Source organism: Lipophrys pholis, assembly GCF_963383615.2.
Source record: "Lipophrys pholis genome assembly, chromosome: 21".
In the NCBI taxonomy this organism is placed as follows: domain Eukaryota; kingdom Metazoa; phylum Chordata; class Actinopteri; order Blenniiformes; family Blenniidae; genus Lipophrys; species Lipophrys pholis.
Window position 1 is genome coordinate 24,339,643 of NC_137649.1, and position 25,094 is coordinate 24,364,736.

The 25,094-nt window shown below is 44.2% G+C and overlaps 2 protein-coding genes across 2 annotated transcripts in view; both read left to right on the forward strand.

Moving 5' to 3' along the window:
• Positions 1-24,188, forward strand: part of LOC308126111 (uncharacterized protein) — a 32,126-nt gene extending 7,938 nt beyond the window's left edge. The window contains exons 4-8 of the mRNA XM_080490242.1: positions 21,375-21,404; positions 22,254-22,346; positions 22,423-22,451; positions 22,526-22,567; positions 23,226-24,188. Of these exons, the coding sequence (XP_080346368.1) occupies positions 21,375-21,404; positions 22,254-22,346; positions 22,423-22,451; positions 22,526-22,567; positions 23,226-23,279 (248 nt within the window). The 3' untranslated portion in view covers positions 23,280-24,188. The remainder of the gene's footprint in view (positions 1-21,374; positions 21,405-22,253; positions 22,347-22,422; positions 22,452-22,525; positions 22,568-23,225) is intronic.
• Positions 12,659-19,052, forward strand: LOC308126665 (uncharacterized protein). Its single transcript, XM_080491207.1, has 8 exons — positions 12,659-12,721; positions 12,814-13,038; positions 16,060-16,377; positions 16,469-16,729; positions 16,830-16,973; positions 17,204-17,290; positions 17,368-17,396; positions 17,871-19,052. Exons 1-8 carry the CDS (start codon positions 12,676-12,678, stop codon positions 17,946-17,948), a joined length of 1,188 nt encoding a protein of 395 aa, XP_080347333.1. The 5' UTR covers positions 12,659-12,675; the 3' UTR covers positions 17,949-19,052.
• Positions 24,189-25,094: the final 906 nt, after the last annotated feature.

Consider the following 25,094-nt stretch of genomic DNA (forward strand, 5'->3'; position numbering starts at 1 on the left):
TGGATGAATAGTTACTGGTTATTTGACGAAGTAAATCATGAGTTAGAACAATATGGAATGTTTTTAATTCAGTTTGGACCAGATTCTAGACTAGGTTTGGACCAGATTCTAGAGTAAGTTTGGACCCGTTTCTAGACTAGGTTTGGGCCAGTTTCTAGACAGAGTTACAAGTGGTTTCTAGACTAAATTCAGGCCGCCTTTTAGACTGTGTTTGGACCCGTTTCTAGACTAAGATTGGACCCGTTTCTAGACTGAGTTAGAAGCGGTTTCTAGACTAAATTCTGGCCACCTTCTAGACTGTGTTTTGACAAGTTTCTAGACTAAATTAGAAGCTTTTTCTAGACTAAATTCTGGCCACCTTCTAGACTGTGTTTAGACCAGTTTCTAGACTGAGATTGGACTATTTTCTAGACAAAGTTGGGATCAGTTCCTTGACTGAGTTTGGACCCATTTCTAGACTAAGATTGGACCTTTTCTAGACTAAGTTTGGAACAGATTCTAGACCAAGATTGGACCAGTTTCTAAACTAAGTTGGGATCAGTTCCTTGACTAAGTTTGGAACAGATTCTAGACCAAGATTGGACCTTTTCTAAACTACGTTTGGACCAGTTTCTGTACTAAGTTTGGACCCTTTTCTAGACTAAGTTTGGACCCGTTTCTAGACAGAGTTACAAGTGGTTTCTAGACTAAATTCAGGCCGCCTTTTAGACTGTGTTTGGACCCGTTTCTAGACTAAGATTGGACCCGTTTCTAGACTGAGTTAGAAGCGGTTTCTAGACTAAATTCTGGCCACCTTCTAGACTGTGTTTTGACAAGTTTCTAGACTAAATTAGAAGCTTTTTCTAGACTAAATTCTGGCCACCTTCTAGACTGTGTTTGGACCAGTTTCTAGACTGAGATTGGACTATTTTCTAGACAAAGTTGGGATCAGTTCCTTGACTGAGTTTGGACCCATTTCTAGACTAAGATTGGACCTTTTCTAGACTAAGTTTGGAACAGATTCTAGACCAAGATTGGACCAGTTTCTAAACTAAGTTGGGATCAGTTCCTTGACTAAGTTTGGAACAGATTCTAGACCAAGATTGGACCTTTTCTAAACTACGTTTGGACCAGTTTCTGTACTAAGTTTGGACCCTTTTCTAGACTAAGTTTGGACCCGTTTCTGGACTAAGTTAGAAGCGGTTTCTAGACTAAATTCAGGCCGCCTTCTAGACTGTATTTTGACCAGTTTCTAGACTAAGTTTGGGCCAGTTTCTAGACTGAGTTAGAAGCGGTTCCTAGACTAAATTCTGGCCACCTTCTAGACTGTGTTTTGACCAGTTTCTAGACTAAATTAGAAGCTTTTTCTAGACTAAATTCAGGCCGCCTTCTAGACTGTGTTTTGACCAGTTTCTAGACTAAATTAGAAGCTTTTTCTAGACTAAATTCAGGCCGCCTTCTAGACTGTGTTTTGACCAGTTTCTAGACTAAATTAGAAGCTTTTTCTAGACTAAATTCTGGCCACCTTCTAGACTGTGTTTGGACCAGTTTCTAGACTGAGATTGGACTATTTTCTAGACAAAGTTGGGATCAGTTCCTTGACTGAGTTTGGACCCATTTCTAGACTAAGATTGGACCTTTTCTAGACTAAGTTTGGAACAGATTCTAGACCAAGATTGGACCCATTTCTAAACTAAGTTGGGATCAGTTCCTTGACTAAGTTTGGATTAGATTCTAGACCAAGATTGGACCTTTTCTAAACTACGTTTGGACCAGTTTCTGTACTAAGTTTGGACCCTTTTCGAGACTAAGTTTGGACCCGTTTCTAGACTAGGTTTGGGCCAGTTTCTAGAAAGAGTTAGAAGCGGTTTCTAGACTAAATTCAGGCCGCCTTTTAGACTGTGTTTGGACCCGTTTCTAGACTAAGATTGGACCCGTTTCTAGACAGAGTTACAAGCGGTTTCTAGACTAAATTCAGGCCACCTTCTAGACTGTATTTTGACCAGTTTCTAGACTGAGATTGGACTATATTCTAGACAAAGTTGGGATCAGTTCCTTGGCTAAGTTTGGACCCATTTCTAGACTAAGATTGGACCTTTTCTAAACTAAGTTTGGACCAGTTTCTGTACTAAGTTTGGACCCTTTTCTAGACTAAGTTTGGACCCGTTTCTAGACTAGGTTTGGGCCCGTTTCTAGACTAGGTTTGGGCCAGTTTCTAGACAGAGTTACAAGCGGTTTCTAGACTAAATTCAGGCCACCTTCTAGACTGTATTTTGACCAGTTTCTAGACTGAGATTGGACTATATTCTAGACAAAGTTGGGATCAGTTCCTTGGCAAAGTTTGGACCCATTTCTAGACTAAGATTGGACCTTTTCTAAACTAAGTTTGGACCAGTTTCTGTGCTAAGTTTGGACCCGTTTCTAGACTAAGTTTGGACCCGTTTCTAGACTAAGTTAAAAGCGGTTTCTCGACTAAATTCAGGCCGCCTTCTAGACTGCAGTTGGGATCAGTTTCTGGACTAAGTTTGGACCCTTTTCTAGACTAAATGTAGGCCTGCTTCTAGACTGAGTTTAAAGTTAATTTACTTTATTGATCAGAAATAAAACAAATTTTCCGTGACAGTCGGTGACATTACGTAGTAATCTATTACAGGTACAGGTAAAGCAAATAAAAAGTCGAGCCTCATCCGTTACTAAAAATTACTAGAAGTTAGTAAAAGTTGGTCAAAGTTACTAGAAGTTACTAAAAGTTATCAGAAGTTGGTAAAAGTTGATAAAGGTTCCTGGAAGTTGGTAAAAGTTACTCGAAGTTGTTAAAGTTGATAAAAAGTTTGTTTTCCAGGACCAATGACCTGTTTCTCATCGGTTTTCTTCTTTTTCCTCCACAGCAGCTGCAGTCGTTCAGAGAGAGGGAGACATGGTCACTCTGACTTGTGGTCCTCTGCTGGACGGTCAGCAGAACTGTGACGGGACAACGTGGAACTATAATGATGGTTCTATAACTGTGGAGCTGGTCGGACTTGGGAATAATAGAGAAAATCCAAATAAATCAGACAGACTGAGCGTTCCAGCAGATTGTTCTCTGCTTATAAAGAACGTCACAGTCCAGGATGTTGGTCAGTATTACTGTCAGCATTACAAACCAGACGCTTCAGGGAAACTCATTCCGGTTGATGTTTCATCTGTGGTTCTGTCTGTAGCTGCTGGTGAGTATTTAGAACCTGATTCAAGCTTCACTACAGTTGGAATCATAGAAAAAAAACAGTTTGTCTCTTTTGTGTGGTTTTTCTTTCATAGTGACTAAAGAGGAAGTCGGTGACGAGGTGAAGCTGAAATGCTTCGTAACGTCTTTAAACGATAAACAGGAAGTGAAGTGGAAGATAAAAGAGAATGATGTTGATAAAGATCACAGTGAAATAAAGACATCAAAGGATCAACGTTCTTCCACTCTGACTTTTAAAAAGTCACATTATCTTTACCCACGACTGGACTTCCTGTCCTGTGAAGTGACCGACGGCTCAACAGGAGGAAAGCTTGTTCTCAGACCTCGACCCTCAGGTGACTGATGACGAGTCAAGAACAAAGACTCAGGTCACCAAAACAAGAGTCTAATGGTGGAGGAGAAATATTAAGGTGTTTTCAACTGCTTCTTGTCCAGGTGGCAAGGAACCAGGAAGAAAACCAGGAAGTGGAACCAATGGAACCAGTGGAACCAATGGAACCAGTGGAACCAGTGGAACCAGCGGAACCAGTGGAACCAATGGAACCAATGGAACCAATGGAGCTTCAGAAGACTCAATAGGTAACGACTCAGGACTCGGATCAGAACCAGGCTGAGACCTGCAGAGGCTGGACTCCAGTCCAGATCCCTGTTGGACTCCAGGAGCAGTTTCAGACCAGGAGGACCAGGAGGACCAGGAGGACCAGGAGGACCAGCTCAGCAGCTCCGGTTCCTCTCTGCTTCCACTGCAGTTCAAAACAAAGACATCCAGCAGTCCGACTGTTGAAGCCGTGTCTTTCTTGTCCCTCCAGGTCTGAGCAGGAATCTCACCGTCTCTCTGGGATTAGCAGCTCTTGTCATCTGTGTTGTGACGGTCGGCGTAATGGCCAGAGTTCAAGGTCAATCTGAGGTCAGCAACTTGTTCCCACTTCCTGTTCATTCAATCTGAAATTCACCTTGTTTTTTTTGTTTTTAGAACGACAGAGTAAAAGAGGAGGAAACACGGTGAGAATGAAGCTGAGTTCTACATTGTTGATATTAACCTTCGTTTACACCGCGACGTCTCAGGTGACAAAACTTTCTGGTTCGTGAAAAGTTTGGTTTACTGAGCATGTGCAGAACGACTAGGAGACTGGAACCAGAACCAGAACCAGGGCAGGGACCAGCACCAGGAGCAGAGTTCAGCAAAGTTAGATTTTTTCCAAAAGTTGCATTATGTTTTTCCGTTTCCATGGAGACGTAGCAGTGTGATAGAAAGTTGCTTTTTTCCTGTTTCCATGGAGACGGAGTTGGAGCTCTTTCAAAAAGTGTTGTTTTCCCCTCGTTATCACAGAGACGGAGCGCTTTTGAAAAGTTGTGTTTTCAGTGTCTCCGAGCGTCGTTGTTTAGCAAATGCAAAAGTTGTCCATTGTCACTTGAAGTGGTTGCCGTGGAAACGGGGCCTGCGTCTCAGAAGTGAGTCCAACTTCCTGTTTGCAGGCTCAGAGTGACGAAGACGAGGCTGCAGTGACGTACGAAAACCTGGGAGAGCCGTCAGTTTCTGTCCGACTCCACTGAGCGACGACACGACTCCACCTGGCGACGACACGACTCCACCTGGCGACGACACGACTCCACCTGGCGACGACAGGACTCCACCTGGCGACGACACGACTCCACCTGGCGACGACAGGACTCCACCTTGCGACGACAGGACTCCACCTGGCGACGACACGACTCCACCTGGCGACGACACGACTCCACCTGGCGACGACACGAGTCCACCTGGAGACGACACGACTCCACCTGGCGACGACACGACTCCGCCTGGCGACGACAGGACTCCGCCTGGCGACGACACGACTCCGCCTGGCGACGACACGACTCCGCCTGGCGACGACACGACTCCGCCTGGCGACGACAGGACTCCGCCTGGCGACGACACGACTCCGCCTGGCGACGACAGGACTCCACCTGGCGACGACAGGACTCCACCTGGCGACGACAGGACTCCACCTGGCGACGACACGACTCCACCTGGCGACGACAGGACTCCGCCTGGCGACGACACGACTCCGCCTGGCGACGACAGGACTCCGCCTGGCGACGACACGACTCCGCCTGGCGACGACAGGACTCCACCTGGCGACGACAGGACTCCACCTGGCGACGACACGACTCCACCTGGCGACGACACGACTCCACCTGGCAACGACAGGACTCCACCTGGCGACGACAGGACTCCACCTGGCGACGACACGACTCCACCTGGCGACGACACGACTCCACCTTGCGACGACACGACTCCACCTGGCGACGACACGACTCCACCTGGCGACGACACGACTCCACCTGGCGACGACACGACTCCACCTCCGCCTCTAACCAAGGATTCCCTCTGGATTGATCTCCTCACGTCGCTGCCAGGAAACAGGAACTCACTGAAATAACAACGGTTTCACTGCTTTGGCTCAAGCTAGCAGCTAGCATAGAGAAGAAACCGCCAATCGTTGTCCTTCGTGTCAGATTGTTGATCATTGTGGATTTAAGTAATCGCACTTTCCCGCCAAAGCGTTTTCAGTTTGTCTCAAGAAGCCGAACATCATCTGGTGACACTTTAGCGGAGAAATAGCGCCGCTAGCGGAGACGCTTTGTCAATGTCTGACTGAAGTTTTATTAAAATTGTCTTTATGTTCAGACTTCAGTCATTTCGTTTTTTTGGGGTTTTTTTGTGAAAATATTTAAATAAGTTTAAAGGTTATTGAGTTCCTGTTTCGCCGGTCGAGGTTCGTCTTCATCGTAAGTAGTTCTGAAACCAGCCCATTATTTTGCTAATCCATTAATTGGTAGATTATTTTTTAAATAATTTGATGAATTAGATTTATTTTTCTAAACAAGCATTATTGTTTAGCTGCGTTTACCCAGGTGAGTCATTATTATAGTTTCATGAAGAAAAACAAAAACACATGAGAATTGTTCGTTTTAAAGCATTTCGTTCAAATAATTCTTGAAAACATCTCGAAGCGACTTTAATTACTGCGTAATGAGAAACAACTGGACACAAATGTCAGCACTCGTCTCGACTTCGTCTCACTTTGCAGGTCACACGTCTTTTTTCCAGATTCAGTGTGAAGTCCTCGCACACTTTGGGTGATTGTTTCCGGGAATTTTTCTCTCCAGATGTTTTTCTTTTCTCCCGTTTTTTGGACTTTTCGGAAGCCGCCTCCGCCAAATCAGGGCTCACACAGTAGCGTGGCTACATGCTAACTAGCTTCAGGGCGCACACAGTAGCGAGGCTACATGCTACATGCTAACGAGCTTCAGGGCTCACACAGTAGCGAGGCTACATGCTACCTGCTAACTAGCTTCCGGGCTCACACAGTAGCGAGGCTACATGCTACATGCTAACGAGCTTCAGGGCTCACACAGTAGCGTGGCTACATGCTACATGCTAACGAGCTTCAGGGCTCACACAGTAGCGTGGCTACATGCTACATGCTAACGAGCTTCAGGGTTCACACAGTAGCGTGGCTACATGCTAACGAGCTTCAGGGCTCACACAGTAGCGAGGCTACATGCTACATGCTAACGAGCTTCAGAGCTCACACAGTAGCAAGGCTACATGCTACATGCTAACTAGCTTCCGGGCTCACACAGTAGTGAGGCTACATGCTACATGCTAACTAGCTTCCAGGCTCACACAGTAGCGTGGCTTCATGCTAAACATCATTAAAATAGGACTGATACAGGCATTAGCATGCTGGAACGTGTGTGCAGCACACAGCACACTGTCGCACACTTGTGACGGAATGTGGAAGTACACAAGAAAAATCTGACCAATCACAGCAGAGATCCACTCATCATATCAGGTCTGTTAGTACAGAGCAGCTTCGGTTTAACATCCTACACCCGACAACAACTTCTGGATGTTGGAGTTTAATTCCCCGATGTTCTTATTACTACCAAACTAATAGACTAGACTAGACTATGCTAGACCAGACCAGACTAGACGAACACAGCTACATGAGAAGTTGAGTGACATCACTGTGAAAATGGTTTAACGGGAGCTGTCCTTGCTCAAGGACAGGGCGGGATGGGGAACTGAACCTGCAACCTCCTGCTCCACCAACTGAGTCACACGTCCAATCAGTTGGTGGAGCAGGAACCTGATCCAAACTCTCTGCACAACACACCAGCTTCCACACTGCTTCTTGTTGCTGTAATAAACGTTTTGTCCAGCAGGGGGAGACACCAGAACGCTGACTCCAGCATCAGCACTCCATAAAGACTTTCTGTTTCTGGTGGGTCTCTTAGAATCAAATCAATCAAACTTTAGGCTGAGGTAGTTATAACAACTAGAGGCTGGGGTAGTTATAACAACTAGAGGCTGAGGTAGTTATAACAACTAGAGGCTGGGGTAGTTATAACAACTAGAGGCTGAGGTAGTTATAACAACTAGAGGCTGAGGTAGTTCTAACAACTACAGGCTGAGGTAGTTATAACAACTACAGGCTGAGGTAGTTATAACAACTAGAGGCTGGGGTAGTTATAACAACTAGAGGCTGAGGTAGTTATAACAACTACAGGCTGAGGTAGTTATAACAACTACAGGCTGGGGTAGTTATAACAACTAGAGGCTGAGGTAGTTATAACAACTACAGGCTGAGGTAGTTATAACAACTACAGGCTGAGGTAGTTATAACAACTAAAGACTGAGGTAGTTATAACAACTACAGGCTGGGGTAGTTATAACAACTACAGGCTGGGGTAGTTATAACAACTAGAGGCTGAGGTAGTTATGACAACTACAGGCTGAGGTAGTTATGACAACTACAGGCTGGGGTAGTTATAACAACTAGAGGCTGGGGTAGTTATAACAACTAGAGGCTGGGGTAGTTATAGCAACTACAGGCTGATGTAGTTATAACAACTAGAGGCTGATGTAGTTATAACAACTACAGGCTGATGTAGTTATAACAACTAGAGGCTGATGTAGTTATAACAACTAGAGGCTGGAGTAGTTATAACGACCGTTATAAAGATCATCCAGGAACAGACTCTGTAAACTTTCATGTCATGGAAACATTTTTTCGTTTCACAGTGACGACGACGACGACGCCAAGTGAAGGTGAGACTGACATCAGACGGATCTTCTCATTGGTGTTTTTTATTTTTAAAAGGTTGTTTGTGAAGCGGCTCCTCACTGTAGTGAAGCGGCTCCTCGCTGTAGTGAAGCGGCTCCTCACTGTAGTGAAGCGGCTCCTCACTGTAGTGAAGACGAGCGTTTTTAAGTAAGTTCAGACTTGGTTCACGAGGAAAAGCATCTTTTTTCAGTTTTCGTTACAGAGAAATTTCCCATTTATACGGAAATGTTTTGAAAACAATGTTCATTTACACGAAACGGTGGAAGGTGGGACTTTTTGAAAACTCCCTGATTCAATCTCCATAAAAACGGGGAAAACTTAAGTTTTTGAATAGTAGTGTTGGTGGTCGTGCAACTTTTTGAAAATACTGTTTCCGGGGAAATGTGTGTGTGTGTGTGTGTGTGTGTGTGTGTGTGTGTGTGTGTGTGTGTGTGTGTGTGTGTGTGTGTGTGTGTGTGTGTGTGTGTGTGTGTGTGTGTGTGCAACCTTTTGGAAATGCTTCGTCTCCATGGAAACAAGGAAAATGCAACTTTTTGAAAAGGCTCTGCCTCTGTGGAAACTGGGAAAGCGCAACTTTTTGAAAACGCTGCGAATTGGTGGTCTGTCCACTAGAATGTTCTCCCATTGTTAAGGTTCTATTGTTCTCTGCTGTGTGTGTGTGTGTGGCTTCATTACTAAAACTAACAGCAGCACCTACTAGTGGACCAACATGAAAACTACATTGTTTTCCGTGTTTCTGCTGTCAGACATCGTTCTCATGACGTCTCCGTCTAAATAACACATTTTTCTGAAACGAGCAAAAAAAAAAGTTTTTTGGACTCTGACTAGCTTAGCAGCCGAGCGGCTCTTCACTGTAGTGCGAGCAGGAGCCCCTCCTGGTGGCTGCTCTGGAGATGACGTGGTTCTTTGCGTTGTTTCCTCGGGGTCGTGACCTGCAGCAGACCGTAGGCTGGACGGGCTCATGGTGGCGCTGCGAGTGGCTGAACTGCTCCTGCTCGTCTTCATCACTGTGCTGCTCTTCAGGTCTCAAGGTGAGGAAACGAAACGGCGGCGAAGCCGCGACCAACTCCCGCTGTTCCCTCACGTCTTCTGTGCTTCATCCACCAGAGAAGAAGAAACGTCTGGCTGAGCAGAAGGTGAGAGAAACACCAAGGTGAAGAGCCGTACAAATGTCGCCTGGATGACGCACTCACACTCTTCACCTGTGCAGGTTGTCGACACGTCGGCACGTTTCACCCAGGCAGCCAATCAGGTAACAGATGACCAGTGATGCACCGATACCAGTTTTATAAAGGACGAGTACCGATACCAGTACTAACCTTTACCTACTTGATACCAAGTGCCGATACCAGTACTAACCTTTACCTACTTGATACCAAGTGCTGATACCAGTACTAACCTTTAGCTACTAGATACCAAGTGCTGATACCAGTACTAACCTTTACCTGCTTGATACTGAGTACCGATACCAGTACTAACCTTTACCTACTTGATACCAAGTGCTGATACCAGTACTAACCTTTACCTGCTTGATACTGAGTACCGATACCAGTACTAACCTTTACCTACTTGATACCAAGTGCTGATACCAGTACTAACCTTTAGCGACTAGATACCGAGTACCGATACCAGTACTAACCTTTACCTACTTGATACCAAGTGCTGATACCAGTACTAACCTTTAGCGACTAGATACCGAGTACCGATACCAGTACTAACCTTTACCTGCTTGATACTGAGTACCGATACCAGTACTAACCTTTACCTACTTGATACCAAGTGCTGATACCAGTACTAACCTTTACCTGCTTGATACTGAGTACCGATACCAGTACTAACCTTTACCTACTTGATACCAAGTGCTGATACCAGTACTAACCTTTAGCTACTAGATACCGTGTACCGATACCAGTACTAACCTTTACCTACTTGACACCAAGTGCTGATACCAGTACTAACTTTTATCTGTGTGATATCGAATACCGATAGAAGTACTAACTTTTAACTACTTGATTCCAAGTACCGATAGAAGTACTAAGTGAGATTTCAACCAGATGGGGGCGCTGTATACACACACACACACACACACACACACACACACACACACACACACGCACGCACACACGCACACACACACACACACACACACACACACACACACACACACACACACACACACACACACACACACACACACACACACACACACACACACACACACACACAGTTCAGATTCAGTATGTTTCCCCGTTGTGTTCTCAGGTGTGTGTTAGCGGAGACAGACAGGAAGTCCCTGTTAACTATGAAAACGTGTGAAACTCGTCGACCACGTGGTACGAAATACAAACTTTATTTTGAAGGCTATTGTCTATCTGCTGATGCGGCAAAACAACTTTTCTTGTTACTTTGTTGTTCTTTTACTTCCTGGTTCAGTGTGGAGAAAGTCGCAGCTCTTCACTGTAGTGAGCTGATTTAAGTGCTAACATTTGCTTGATCAATATCGGCGGCAGCGGTAACGAGATCGCCAAAATAAATTTGTGTTTCCACTTGTTTTTAGATTTGCCTTTGTGGGCGTTTGTTTAAGGTGAAAACCGAAAACTTCTGTGGTGTTTTATTGGTCCGTTTCCATGACAACGGTGCCCGGAGCGAATGAAAACTTTTTGAAAATGCTCCATCTCTATGGAAACGGGAAGAAACGCAACTTTTTGGAAATGGTCCGTTTCCATGGAAACAAGGGAAAATGCAACTTTTTGAAAATGCTCCATCTCTGTGCGAAGTTTCCATGTACACGTGAAACTTTCTGAAACTGAAGAGCAAAAAGGATGCGTTTTCTCTTGACACGTTGTCATGGAAACAGAGCCTCGGTGTTCTCACCTGTGTTTCCGTTTCCTCTCTTGTCTTCACACTGAAAGGAAGTGAGTGACCGCAGCTTTTATTCTGGAGGTTTGCAGGAGAGATTAAAATCCAGCGTTTTGTGACTTCCTGTGACGTAAAGCTGCTCTGTGACGACTGAACCAAAGAAAATCAAGTTTGACGCGTCCGCCACTGAAACATCGAAGCATAAAAAACGTTGCTGAGAGACAAAATGAACTCTTTTGATTTTATATTATTTTCTCTAAACGTGTCGCTGTGAGAAAACGATGTTGTCGGTCGTCTCCTGACGACTCTTTTGTTTTGTTGTGCTTAAAGCGAATCTGAGAACTAAAGCTGATCTGAAGGAAGTCGTCTTCACTCGTCTTTCATTGTGAAACGTTGCACTTCCTCCTCAGTGACTCAGTACAGTGATTTACTGAGGTCCCTGAACGCCTCACAATAGAATGACGTCATTTACAGATTCTTGTTGCTCTAAAACGAGACGTTTGGACTTTCTGTCAACTTTTCATTATTCTGGAAGACAAATTCCATCCATCCATCCATTCTCACATCATCCATCCATCTTCTTTCCCTCTCAGTCATAACGGATCTCATTGGCAGAATGTATAGAGAATGAAGAAGTCCATCCGTCACCATAATAACAATCCAGCTTGTTAGTTTTATTTTGACAGTCACCATAATAACAATCCAGCTTGTTAGTTTTATTTTGACAGTAACCATAATAACAATCCAGCTTGTTAGTTTTATTTTGACAGTCACCATAATAACAATCCAGCTTGTTAGTTTTATTTTGACAGTAACCATAATAACAATCCAGCTTGTTAGTTTTATTTTGACAGTCACCGTAATAACAATCCAACTTGTTAGTTTTATTTTGACAGTCACCGTAATAACAATCCAGCTTGTTAGTTTTATTTTGACAGTCACCGTAACAACAATCCAACTTGTTAGTTTTATTTTGACAGTCACCGTAACAACAATCCAACTTGGTAGTTTTATTTTGACAGTCACCGCAACAACAATCCAACTTGGTAGTTTTATTTTGACAGTCACCATAATAACAATCCAACTTGTTGGTTTTATTTTGACAGTCACCATAATAACAATCCAGCTTGTTAGTTTTATTTTGACAGTCACCATAACAACAATCCAACTTGGTACTTTTATTTTGACAGTCACCATAATAACAATCCAACTTGGTACTTTTATTTTGACAGTCACCATAACAACAATCCAACTTGGTACTTTTATTTTGACAGTCACCATAATAACAATCTTTCCACTAGAATGTTCTCCCAGTGTTCATGTTCACGAGGCCTCAGCTCCATGGAATACGTTGAGTCTGAAAACTCGGTGTAGCTAAGCTAAATGCTAAATGCTAACCTCCAGAGTACTGCCAGGAGCTAAGAGCTTTGAAGTTCAGCAGAATTTCTAATCCAAACTACTGACGTAGTTGAAGATGGAAGGATTCATGGTCACATGACATTTTTATCGACGGCGCTTCACAGCAGAAGTGTCGCACTTGGTAAGCAGCTTTGTGGTCGTGCAGATTTCATCGTGTCATGCTGAAGATCTGACTTTTCGTCTTCCTGATCGACGTCTTTCACACTGTTCAAGGTGTGAATGCAGATAAACTAACATCATGCATCAGACATGAAAGGATGAAAAAGACACAAGAGAAGAAGAGGAGAATTGTCAGTCACTTCCTGTGGTCAGTTGCAAGACAGGAAGTGAAGAGATCATGTTTAAGACCAGCGAGAGAAAACGACAGCAGAGAGACGACGGCTGAAATCAGACCTGCCAACATGTTTCTATTTCACCTCTTCATGCTTCTGCCTGCAGGTAAGTACTCAGATTACTTTAAATACCTCCAAAACATGACGAGTCATCACTTTTTATACATTTTAATGAACCAACGTGTCGTTTTGGTTCAACCTGCTCAGTTTCAGTCAGAAAACCTTTGAACATCATCGACACTCAGTTTAGTGGAAGTAACTGATAATCAGCTCCCATTAGTTACTAGTTACTTCCTACAAAAGTACTGCAGTTACTTTACAAACGGCAATGGATGAATAGTTACTGGTTATTTGACGAAGTAAATCATGAGTTAGAACAATATGGAATGTTTTTAATTCAGTTTGGACCAGATTCTAGACTAGGTTTGGACCAGATTCTAGAGTAAGTTTGGACCCGTTTCTAGACTAGGTTTGGGCCAGTTTCTAGACAGAGTTACAAGTGGTTTCTAGACTAAATTCAGGCCGCCTTTTAGACTGTGTTTGGACCCGTTTCTAGACTAAGATTGGACCCGTTTCTAGACTGAGTTAGAAGCGGTTTCTAGACTAAATTCTGGCCACCTTCTAGACTGTGTTTTGACAAGTTTCTAGACTAAATTAGAAGCTTTTTCTAGACTAAATTCTGGCCACCTTCTAGACTGTGTTTAGACCAGTTTCTAGACTGAGATTGGACTATTTTCTAGACAAAGTTGGGATCAGTTCCTTGACTGAGTTTGGACCCATTTCTAGACTAAGATTGGACCTTTTCTAGACTAAGTTTGGAACAGATTCTAGACCAAGATTGGACCAGTTTCTAAACTAAGTTGGGATCAGTTCCTTGACTAAGTTTGGAACAGATTCTAGACCAAGATTGGACCTTTTCTAAACTACGTTTGGACCAGTTTCTGTACTAAGTTTGGACCCTTTTCTAGACTAAGTTTGGACCCGTTTCTAGACAGAGTTACAAGTGGTTTCTAGACTAAATTCAGGCCGCCTTTTAGACTGTGTTTGGACCCGTTTCTAGACTAAGATTGGACCCGTTTCTAGACTGAGTTAGAAGCGGTTTCTAGACTAAATTCTGGCCACCTTCTAGACTGTGTTTTGACAAGTTTCTAGACTAAATTAGAAGCTTTTTCTAGACTAAATTCTGGCCACCTTCTAGACTGTGTTTGGACCAGTTTCTAGACTGAGATTGGACTATTTTCTAGACAAAGTTGGGATCAGTTCCTTGACTGAGTTTGGACCCATTTCTAGACTAAGATTGGACCTTTTCTAGACTAAGTTTGGAACAGATTCTAGACCAAGATTGGACCAGTTTCTAAACTAAGTTGGGATCAGTTCCTTGACTAAGTTTGGAACAGATTCTAGACCAAGATTGGACCTTTTCTAAACTACGTTTGGACCAGTTTCTGTACTAAGTTTGGACCCTTTTCTAGACTAAGTTTGGACCCGTTTCTGGACTAAGTTAGAAGCGGTTTCTAGACTAAATTCAGGCCGCCTTCTAGACTGTATTTTGACCAGTTTCTAGACTAAGTTTGGGCCAGTTTCTAGACTGAGTTAGAAGCGGTTCCTAGACTAAATTCTGGCCACCTTCTAGACTGTGTTTTGACCAGTTTCTAGACTAAATTAGAAGCTTTTTCTAGACTAAATTCAGGCCGCCTTCTAGACTGTGTTTTGACCAGTTTCTAGACTAAATTAGAAGCTTTTTCTAGACTAAATTCTGGCCACCTTCTAGACTGTGTTTGGACCAGTTTCTAGACTGAGATTGGACTATTTTCTAGACAAAGTTGGGATCAGTTCCTTGACTGAGTTTGGACCCATTTCTAGACTAAGATTGGACCTTTTCTAGACTAAGTTTGGAACAGATTCTAGACCAAGATTGGACCAGTTTCTAAACTAAGTTGGGATCAGTTCCTTGACTAAGTTTGGATTAGATTCTAGACCAAGATTGGACCTTTTCTAAACTACGTTTGGACCAGTTTCTGTACTAAGTTTGGACCCTTTTCGAGACTAAGTTTGGACCCGTTTCTAGACTAGGTTTGGGCCAGTTTCTAGAAAGAGTTAGAAGCGGTTTCTAGACTAAATTCAGGCCGCCTTTTAGACTGTGTTTGGACCCGTTTCTAGACTAAGATTGGACCCGTTTCTAGACAGAGTTACAAGCGGTTTCTAGACTAAATTCAGGCCACCTTCTAGACTGTATTTTGACCAGTTTCTAGACTGAGATTGGACTATATTCTAGACAAAGTTGGGATCAGTTCCTTGGCTAAGTTTGGACCCATTTCTAGACTAAGATTGGACCTTTTCTAAACTAAGTTTGGACCAGTTTCTGTACTAAGTTTGGACCCTTTTCTAGACTAAGTTTGGACCCGTTTCTAGACTAGGTTTGGGCCCGTTTCTAGACTAGGTTTGGGCCAGTTTCTAGACAGAGTTACAAGCGGTTTCTAGACTAAATTCAGGCCACCTTCTAGACTGTATTTTGACCAGTTTCTAGACTGAGATTGGACTATATTCTAGACAAAGTTGGGATCAGTTCCTTGGCAAAGTTTGGACCCATTTCTAGACTAAGATTGGACCTTTTCTAAACTAAGTTTGGACCAGTTTCTGTGCTAAGTTTGGACCCGTTTCTAGACTAAGTTTGGACCCGTTTCTAGACTAAGTTAAAAGCGGTTTCTCGACTAAATTCAGGCCGCCTTCTAGACTGCAGTTGGGATCAGTTTCTGGACTAAGTTTGGACCCTTTTCTAGACTAAATGTAGGCCTGCTTCTAGACTGAGTTTAAAGTTAATTTACTTTATTGATCAGAAATAAAACAAATTTTCCGTGACAGTCGGTGACATTACGTAGTAATCTATTACAGGTACAGGTAAAGCAAATAAAAAGTCGAGCCTCATCCGTTACTAAAAATTACTAGAAGTTAGTAAAAGTTGGTCAAAGTTACTAGAAGTTACTAAAAGTTATCAGAAGTTGGTAAAAGTTGATAAAGGTTCCTGGAAGTTGGTAAAAGTTACTCGAAGTTGTTAAAGTTGATAAAAAGTTTGTTTTCCAGGACCAATGACCTGTTTCTCATCGGTTTTCTTCTTTTTCCTCCACAGCAGCTGCAGTCGTTCAGAGAGAGGGAGACATGGTCACTCTGACTTGTGGTCCTCTGCTGGACGGTCAGCAGAACTGTGACGGGACAACGTGGAACTATAATGATGGTTCTATAACTGTGGAGCTGGTCGGACTTGGGAATAATAGAGAAAATCCAAATAAATCAGACAGACTGAGCGTTCCAGCAGATTGTTCTCTGCTTATAAAGAACGTCACAGTCCAGGATGTTGGTCAGTATTACTGTCAGCATTACAAACCAGACGCTTCAGGGAAACTCATTCCGGTTGATGTTTCATCTGTGGTTCTGTCTGTAGCTGCTGGTGAGTATTTAGAACCTGATTCAAGCTTCACTACAGTTGGAATCATAGAAAAAAAACAGTTTGTCTCTTTTGTGTGGTTTTTCTTTCATAGTGACTAAAGAGGAAGTCGGTGACGAGGTGAAGCTGAAATGCTTCGTAACGTCTTTAAACGATAAACAGGAAGTGAAGTGGAAGATAAAAGAGAATGATGTTGATAAAGATCACAGTGAAATAAAGACATCAAAGGATCAACGTTCTTCCACTCTGACTTTTAAAAAGTCACATTATCTTTACCCACGACTGGACTTCCTGTCCTGTGAAGTGACCGACGGCTCAACAGGAGGAAAGCTTGTTCTCAGACCTCGACCCTCAGGTGACTGATGACGAGTCAAGAACAAAGACTCAGGTCACCAAAACAAGAGTCTAATGGTGGAGGAGAAATATTAAGGTGTTTTCAACTGCTTCTTGTCCAGGTGGCAAGGAACCAGGAAGAAAACCAGGAAGTGGAACCAATGGAACCAGTGGAACCAATGGAACCAGTGGAACCAGTGGAACCAGCGGAACCAGTGGAACCAATGGAACCAATGGAACCAATGGAGCTTCAGAAGACTCAATAGGTAACGACTCAGGACTCGGATCAGAACCAGGCTGAGACCTGCAGAGGCTGGACTCCAGTCCAGATCCCTGTTGGACTCCAGGAGCAGTTTCAGACCAGGAGGACCAGGAGGACCAGGAGGACCAGGAGGACCAGCTCAGCAGCTCCGGTTCCTCTCTGCTTCCACTGCAGTTCAAAACAAAGACATCCAGCAGTCCGACTGTTGAAGCCGTGTCTTTCTTGTCCCTCCAGGTCTGAGCAGGAATCTCACCGTCTCTCTGGGATTAGCAGCTCTTGTCATCTGTGTTGTGACGGTCGGCGCAATGGCCAGAGTTCAAGGTCAATCTGAGGTCAGCAACTTGTTCCCACTTCCTGTTCATTCAATCTGAAATTCACCTTGTTTTTTTTGTTTTTAGAACGACAGAGTAAAAGAGGAGGAAACACGGTGAGAATGAAGCTGAGTTCTACATTGTTGATATTAACCTTCGTTTACACCGCGACGTCTCAGGTGACAAAACTTTCTGGTTCGTGAAAAGTTTGGTTTACTGAGCATGTGCAGAACGACTAGGAGACTGGAACCAGACCCAGAACCAGGGCAGGGACCAGCACCAGGAGCAGAGTTCAGCAAAGTTAGATTTTTTCCAAAAGTTGCATTATGTTTTTCCGTTTCCATGGAGACGTAGCAGTGTGATAGAAAGTTGCTTTTTTCCTGTTTCCATGGAGACGGAGTTGGAGCTCTTTCAAAAAGTGTTGTTTTCCCCTCGTTATCACAGAGACGGAGCGCTTTTGAAAAGTTATGTTTTCAGTGTCTCCGAGCGTCGTTGTTTAGCAAATGCAAAAGTTGTCCATTGTCACTTGAAGTGGTTGCCGTGGAAACGGGGCCTGCGTCTCAGAAGTGAGTCCAACTTCCTGTTTGCAGGCTCAGAGTGACGAAGACGAGGCTGCAGTGACGTACGAAAACCTGGGAGAGCCGTCAGTTTCTGTCCGACTCCACTGAGCGACGACACGACTCCACCTGGCGACGACAGGACTCCACCTGGCGACGACACGACTCCACCTGGCGACGACACGACTCCACCTGGCGACGACAGGACTCCACCTGGCGACGACAGGACTCCACCTGGCGACGACAGGACTCCACCTGGCGACGACACGACTCCACCTGGCGACGACACGACTCCACCTGGCGACGACACGACTCCACCTGGCGACGACAGGACTCCACCTGGCGACGACACGACTCCACCTGGCGACGACACGACTCCACCTGGCGACGACACGACTCCACCTGGCGACGACACGACTCCACCTGGCGACGACAGGACTCCACCTGGCGACGACACGACTCCACCTGGCGACGACACGACTCCACCTGGCGACGACACGACTCCGCCTGGCGACGACACGACTCCACCTGGCGACGACAGGACTCCACCTGGCGACGACACAACTCCACCTGGCGACGACACGACTCCGCCTGGCGACGACACGACTCCGCCTGGCGACGACAGGACTCCGCCTGGCGACGACACGACTCCGCCTGGCGACGACAGGACTCCGCCTGGCGACGACAGGACTCCACCTGGCGACGACAGGACTCCACCTGGCGACGACACGACTCCACCTGGCGACGACACGACTCCACCTGGCGACGACAGGACTCCACCTGGCGACGACAGGACTCCACCTGGCGACGACAGGACTCCACCTTGCGACGACACGACTCCACCTGGCGACGACACGACTCCACCTGGCGACGACACGACTCCACCTCCGCCTCTAACCAAGGATTCCCTCTGGATTGATCTCCTCACGTCGCTGCCAGGAAACAGGAACTCACTGAAATAACAACGGTTTCACTGCTTTGGCTCAAGCTAGCAGCTAGCATAGAGAAGAAACCGCCAATCGTTGTCCTTCGTGTCAGATTGTTGATCATTGTGGATTTAAGTAATCGCACTTTCCCGCCAAAGCGTTTTCAGTTTGTCTCAAGAAGCCGAACATCATCTGGTGACACTTTAGCGGAGAAATAGCGCCGCTAGCGGAGACGCTTTGTCAATGTCTGACTGAAGTTTTATTAAAATTGTCTTTATGTTCAGACTTCAGTCATTTCGTTTTTTTGGGTTTTTTTGTGAAAATATTTAAATAAGTTTAAAGGTTATTGAGTTCCTGTTTCGCCGGTCGAGGTTCGTCTTCATCGTAAGTAGTTCTGAAACCAGCCCATTATTTTGCTAATCCATTAATTGGTAGATTATTTTTTAAATAATTTGATGAATTAGATTTATTTTTCTAAACAAGCATTATTGTTTAGCTGCGTTTACCCAGGTGAGTCATTATTATAGTTTCATGAAGAAAAACAAAAACACATGAGAATTGTTCGTTTTAAAGCATTTCGTTCAAATAATTCTTGAAAACATCTCGAAGCGACTTTAATTACTGCGTAATGAGAAACAACTGGACACAAATGTCAGCACTCGTCTCGACTTCGTCTCACTTTGCAGGTCACACGTCTTTTTTCCAGATTCAGTGTGAAGTCCTCGCACACTTTGGGTGATTGTTTCCGGGAATTTTTCTCTCCAGATGTTTTTCTTTTCTCCCGTTTTTTGGACTTTTCGGAAGCCGCCTCCGCCAAATCAGGGCTCACACAGTAGCGTGGCTACATGCTAACTAGCTTCAGGGCGCACACAGTAGCGAGGCTACATGCTACATGCTAACGAGCTTCAGGGCTCACACAGTAGCGAGGCTACATGCTACATGCTAACTAGCTTCCGGGCTCACACAGTAGCGAGGCTACATGCTACATGCTAACGAGCTTCAGGGCTCACACAGTAGCGTGGCTACATGCTACATGCTAACGAGCTTCAGGGCTCACACAGTAGCGTGGCTACATGCTACATGCTAACGAGCTTCAGGGTTCACACAGTAGCGTGGCTACATGCTAACGAGCTTCAGGGCTCACACAGTAGCGAGGCTACATGCTACATGCTAACGAGCTTCAGGGCTCACACAGTAGCAAGGCTACATGCTACATGCTAACTAGCTTCCGGGCTCACACAGTAGTGAGGCTACATGCTACATGCTAACTAGCTTCCAGGCTCACACAGTAGCGTGGCTTCATGCTAAACATCATTAAAATAGGACTGATACAGGCATTAGCATGCTGGAACGTGTGTGCAGCACACAGCACACTGTCGCACACTTGTGACGGAATGTGGAAGTACACAAGAAAAATCTGACCAATCACAGCAGAGATCCACTCATCATATCAGGTCTGTTAGTACAGAGCAGCTTCGGTTTAACATCCTACACCCGACAACAACTTCTGGATGTTGGAGTTTAATTCCCCGATGTTCTTATTACTACCAAACTAATAGACTAGACTAGACTATGCTAGACCAGACCAGACTAGACGAACACAGCTACATGAGAAGTTGAGTGACATCACTGTGAAAATGGTTTAACGGGAGCTGTCCTTGCTCAAGGACAGGGCGGGATGGGGAACTGAACCTGCAACCTCCTGCTCCACCAACTGAGTCACACGTCCAATCAGTTGGTGGAGCAGGAACCTGATCCAAACTCTCTGCACAACACACCAGCTTCCACACTGCTTCTTGTTGCTGTAATAAACGTTTTGTCCAGCAGGGGGAGACACCAGAATGCTGACTCCAGCATCAGCACTCCATAAAGACTTTCTGTTTCTGGTGGGTCTCTTAGAATCAAATCAATCAAACTTTAGGCTGAGGTAGTTATAACAACTAGAGGCTGGGGTAGTTATAACAACTAGAGGCTGAGGTAGTTATAACAACTAGAGGCTGGGGTAGTTATAACAACTAGAGGCTGAGGTAGTTATAACAACTAGAGGCTGAGGTAGTTCTAACAACTACAGGCTGAGGTAGTTATAACAACTACAGGCTGAGGTAGTTATAACAACTAGAGGCTGGGGTAGTTATAACAACTAGAGGCTGAGGTAGTTATAACAACTAGAGGCTGAGGTAGTTATAACAACTACAGGCTGAGGTAGTTATAACAACTACAGGCTGAGGTAGTTATAACAACTACAGGCTGAGGTAGTTATAACAACTAAAGACTGAGGTAGTTATAACAACTACAGGCTGGGGTAGTTATAACAACTACAGGCTGGGGTAGTTATAACAACTAGAGGCTGAGGTAGTTATGACAACTACAGGCTGAGGTAGTTATGACAACTACAGGCTGGGGTAGTTATAACAACTAGAGGCTGGGGTAGTTATAACAACTAGAGGCTGGGGTAGTTATAGCAACTACAGGCTGATGTAGTTATAACAACTAGAGGCTGATGTAGTTATAACAACTAGAGGCTGGAGTAGTTATAACGACCGTTATAAAGATCATCCAGGAACAGACTCTGTAAACTTTCATGTCATGGAAACATTTTTTCGTTTCACAGTGACGACGACGACGACGACGCCAAGTGAAGGTGAGACTGACATCAGACGGATCTTCTCATTGGTGTTTTTTATTTTTAAAAGGTTGTTTGTGAAGCGGCTCCTCACTGTAGTGAAGCGGCTCCTCGCTGTAGTGAAGCGGCTCCTCACTGTAGTGAAGCGGCTCCTCACTGTAGTGAAGACGAGCGTTTTTAAGTAAGTTCAGACTTGGTTCACGAGGAAAAGCATCTTTTTTCAGTTTTCGTTACAGAGAAATTTCCCATTTATACGGAAATGTTTTGAAAACAATGTTCATTTACACGAAACGGTGGTCGTGCAACTTTTTGAAAATACTGTTTCCGGGGAAATGTGTGTGTGTGTGTGTGTGTGTGTGTGTGTGTGTGTGTGTGTGTGTGTGTGTGTGTGTGTGTGTGTGTGTGTGTGTGCAACCTTTTGGAAATGCTTCGTCTCCATGGAAACAAGGAAAATGCAACTTTTTGAAAAGGCTCTGCCTCTGTGGAAACTGGGAAAGCGCAACTTTTTGAAAACGCTGCGAATTGGTGGTCTGTCCACTAGAATGTTCTCCCATTGTTAAGGTTCTATTGTTCTCTGCTGTGTGTGTGTGTGTGGCTTCATTACTAAAACTAACAGCAGCACCTACTAGTGGACCAACATGAAAACTACATTGTTTTCCGTGTTTCTGCTGTCAGACATCGTTCTCATGACGTCTCCGTCTAAATAACACATTTTTCTGAAACGAGCAAAAAAAAAAGTTTTTTGGACTCTGACTAGCTTAGCAGCCGAGCGGCTCTTCACTGTAGTGCGAGCAGGAGCCCCTCCTGGTGGCTGCTCTGGAGATGACGTGGTTCTTTGCGTTGTTTCCTCGGGGTCGTGACCTGCAGCAGACCGTAGGCTGGACGGGCTCATGGTGGCGCTGCGAGTGGCTGAACTGCTCCTGCTCGTCTTCATCACTGTGCTGCTCTTCAGGTCTCAAGGTGAGGAAACGAAACGGCGGCGAAGCCGCGACCAACTCCCGCTGTTCCCTCACGTCTTCTGTGCTTCATCCACCAGAGAAGAAGAAACGTCTGGCTGAGCAGAAGGTGAGAGAAACACCAAGGTGAAGAGCCGTACAAATGTCGCCTGGATGACGCACTCACACTCTTCACCTGTGCAGGTTGTCGACACGTCGGCACGTTTCACCCAGGCAGCCAATCAGGTAACAGATGACCAGTGATGCACCGATACCAGTTTTATAAAGGACGAGTACCGATACCAGTACTAACCTTTACCTACTTGATACCAAGTGCTGATACCAGTACTAACCTTTACCTACTTGATACCAAGTGCTGCTACCAGTACTAACCTTTAGCTCCTAGATACCGAGTACCGATACCAGTACTAACCTTTACCTACTTGATACCAAGTGCTGATACCAGTACTAACCTTTACCTACTTGATACCAAGTGCTGATACCAGTACTAACCTTTAGCTACTAGATACCGTGTACCGATACCAGTACTAACCTTTACCTACTTGACACCAAGTGCTGATACCAGTACTAAACTTTAGCTACTAGATACCGTGTACCGATACCAGTACTAACCTTTACCTACTTGACACCAAGTGCTGATACCAGTACTAACTTTTATCTATGTGATATCGAATACCGATGGAAGTACTAACTTTTAACTACTTGATTCCAAGTACCGATAGAAGTACTAAGTGAGATTTCAACCAGATGGGGGCGCTGTATACACACACACACACACACACACACACACACACACACACACACACACACACACACACACACACACACACACACACACACACACACAGTTCAGATTCAGTATGTTTCCCCGTTGTGTTCTCAGGTGTGTGTTAGCGGAGACAGACAGGAAGTCCCTGTTAACTATGAAAACGTGTGAAACTCGTCGACCACGTGGTACGAAATACAAACTTTATTTTGAAGGCTATTGTCTATCTGCTGATGTGGCAAAACAACTTTTCTTGTTACTTTGTTGTTCTTTTACTTCCTGGTTCAGTGTGGAGAAAGTCGCAGCTCTTCACTGTAGTGAGCTGATTTAAGTGCTAACATTTGCTTGATCAATATCGGCGGCAGCGGTAACGAGATCGCCAAAATAAATTTGTGTTTCCACTTGTTTTTAGATTTGCCTTTGTGGGCGTTTGTTTAAGGTGAAAACCGAAAACTTCTGTGGTGTTTTATTGGTCCGTTTCCATGACAACGGTGCCCGGAGCGAATGAAAACTTTTTGAAAATGCTCCATCTCTATGGAAACGGGAAGAAACGCAACTTTTTGGAAATGGTCCGTTTCCATGGAAACAAGGGAAAATGCAACTTTTTGAAAATGCTCCATCTCTGTGCGAAGTTTCCATGTACACGTGAAACTTTCTGAAACTGAAGAGCAAAAAGGATGCGTTTTCTCTTGACACGTTGTCATGGAAACAGAGCCTCGGTGTTCTCACCTGTGTTTCCGTTTCCTCTCTTGTCTTCACACTGAAAGGAAGTGAGTGACCGCAGCTTTTATTCTGGAGGTTTGCAGGAGAGATTAAAATCCAGCGTTTTGTGACTTCCTGTGACGTAAAGCTGCTCTGTGACGACTGAACCAAAGAAAATCAAGTTTGACGCGTCCGCCACTGAAACATCGAAGCATAAAAAACGTTGCTGAGAGACAAAATGAACTCTTTTGATTTTATATTATTTTCTCTAAACGTGTCGCTGTGAGAAAACGATGTTGTCGGTCGTCTCCTGACGATTCTTTTGTTTTGTTGTGCTTAAAGCGAATCTGAGAACTAAAGCTGATCTGAAGGAAGTCGTCTTCACTCGTCTTTCATTGTGAAACGTTGCACTTCCTCCTCAGTGACTCAGTACAGTGATTTACTGAGGTCCCTGAACGCCTCACAATAGAATGACGTCATTTACAGATTCTTGTTGCTCTAAAACGAGACGTTTGGACTTTCTGTCAACTTTTCATTATTCTGGAAGACAAATTCCATCCATCCATCCATTCTCACATCATCCATCCATCTTCTTTCCCTCTCAGTCATAACGGATCTCATTGGCAGAATGTATAGAGAATGAAGAAGTCCATCCGTCACCATAATAACAATCCAGCTTGTTAGTTTTATTTTGACAGTCACCATAATAACAATCTAACTTGTTAGTTTTATTTTGACAGTCACCATAATAACAATCTAACTTGTTAGTTTTATTTTGACAGTAACCATAATAACAATCCAGCTTGTTAGTTTTATTTTGACAGTCACCATAATAACAATCCAACTTGTTAGTTTTATTTTGACAGTCACCATAATAACAATCCAACTTGTTAGTTTTATTTTGACAGTCACCGTAATAACAATCCAGCTTGTTAGTTTTATTTTGACAGTCACCGTAATAACAATCCAACTTGGTAGTTTTATTTTGACAGTCACCGTAATAACAATCCAACTTGGTAGTTTTATTTTGACAGTCACCGTAATAACAATCCAACTTGGTAGTTTTATTTTGACAGTCACCATAACAACAATCCAACTTGGTAGTTTTATTTTGACAGTCACCATAATAACAATCCAACTTGTTGGTTTTATTTTGACAGTCACCATAATAACAATCCAGCTTGTTAGTTTTATTTTGACAGTCACCATAACAACAATCCAACTTGGTACTTTTATTTTGACAGTCACCATAATAACAATCCAACTTGGTACTTTTATTTTGAC

Excerpts from the sequence above, each read along its gene's own strand:
- LOC308126665 (XM_080491207.1), top strand. The coding sequence starts at position 12,676 with ATGACATTTTTATCGACGGCGCTTCACAGCAGAAGTGTCGCACTTG. Across the intron at positions 16,730-16,829 it reads TCTCAGACCTCGACCCTCAG|GTGGCAAGGAACCAGGAAGA; the intron begins GTGACTGATGAC and ends CTTCTTGTCCAG. Across the intron at positions 17,397-17,870 it reads GTAAAAGAGGAGGAAACACG|GCTCAGAGTGACGAAGACGA; the intron begins GTGAGAATGAAG and ends TCCTGTTTGCAG.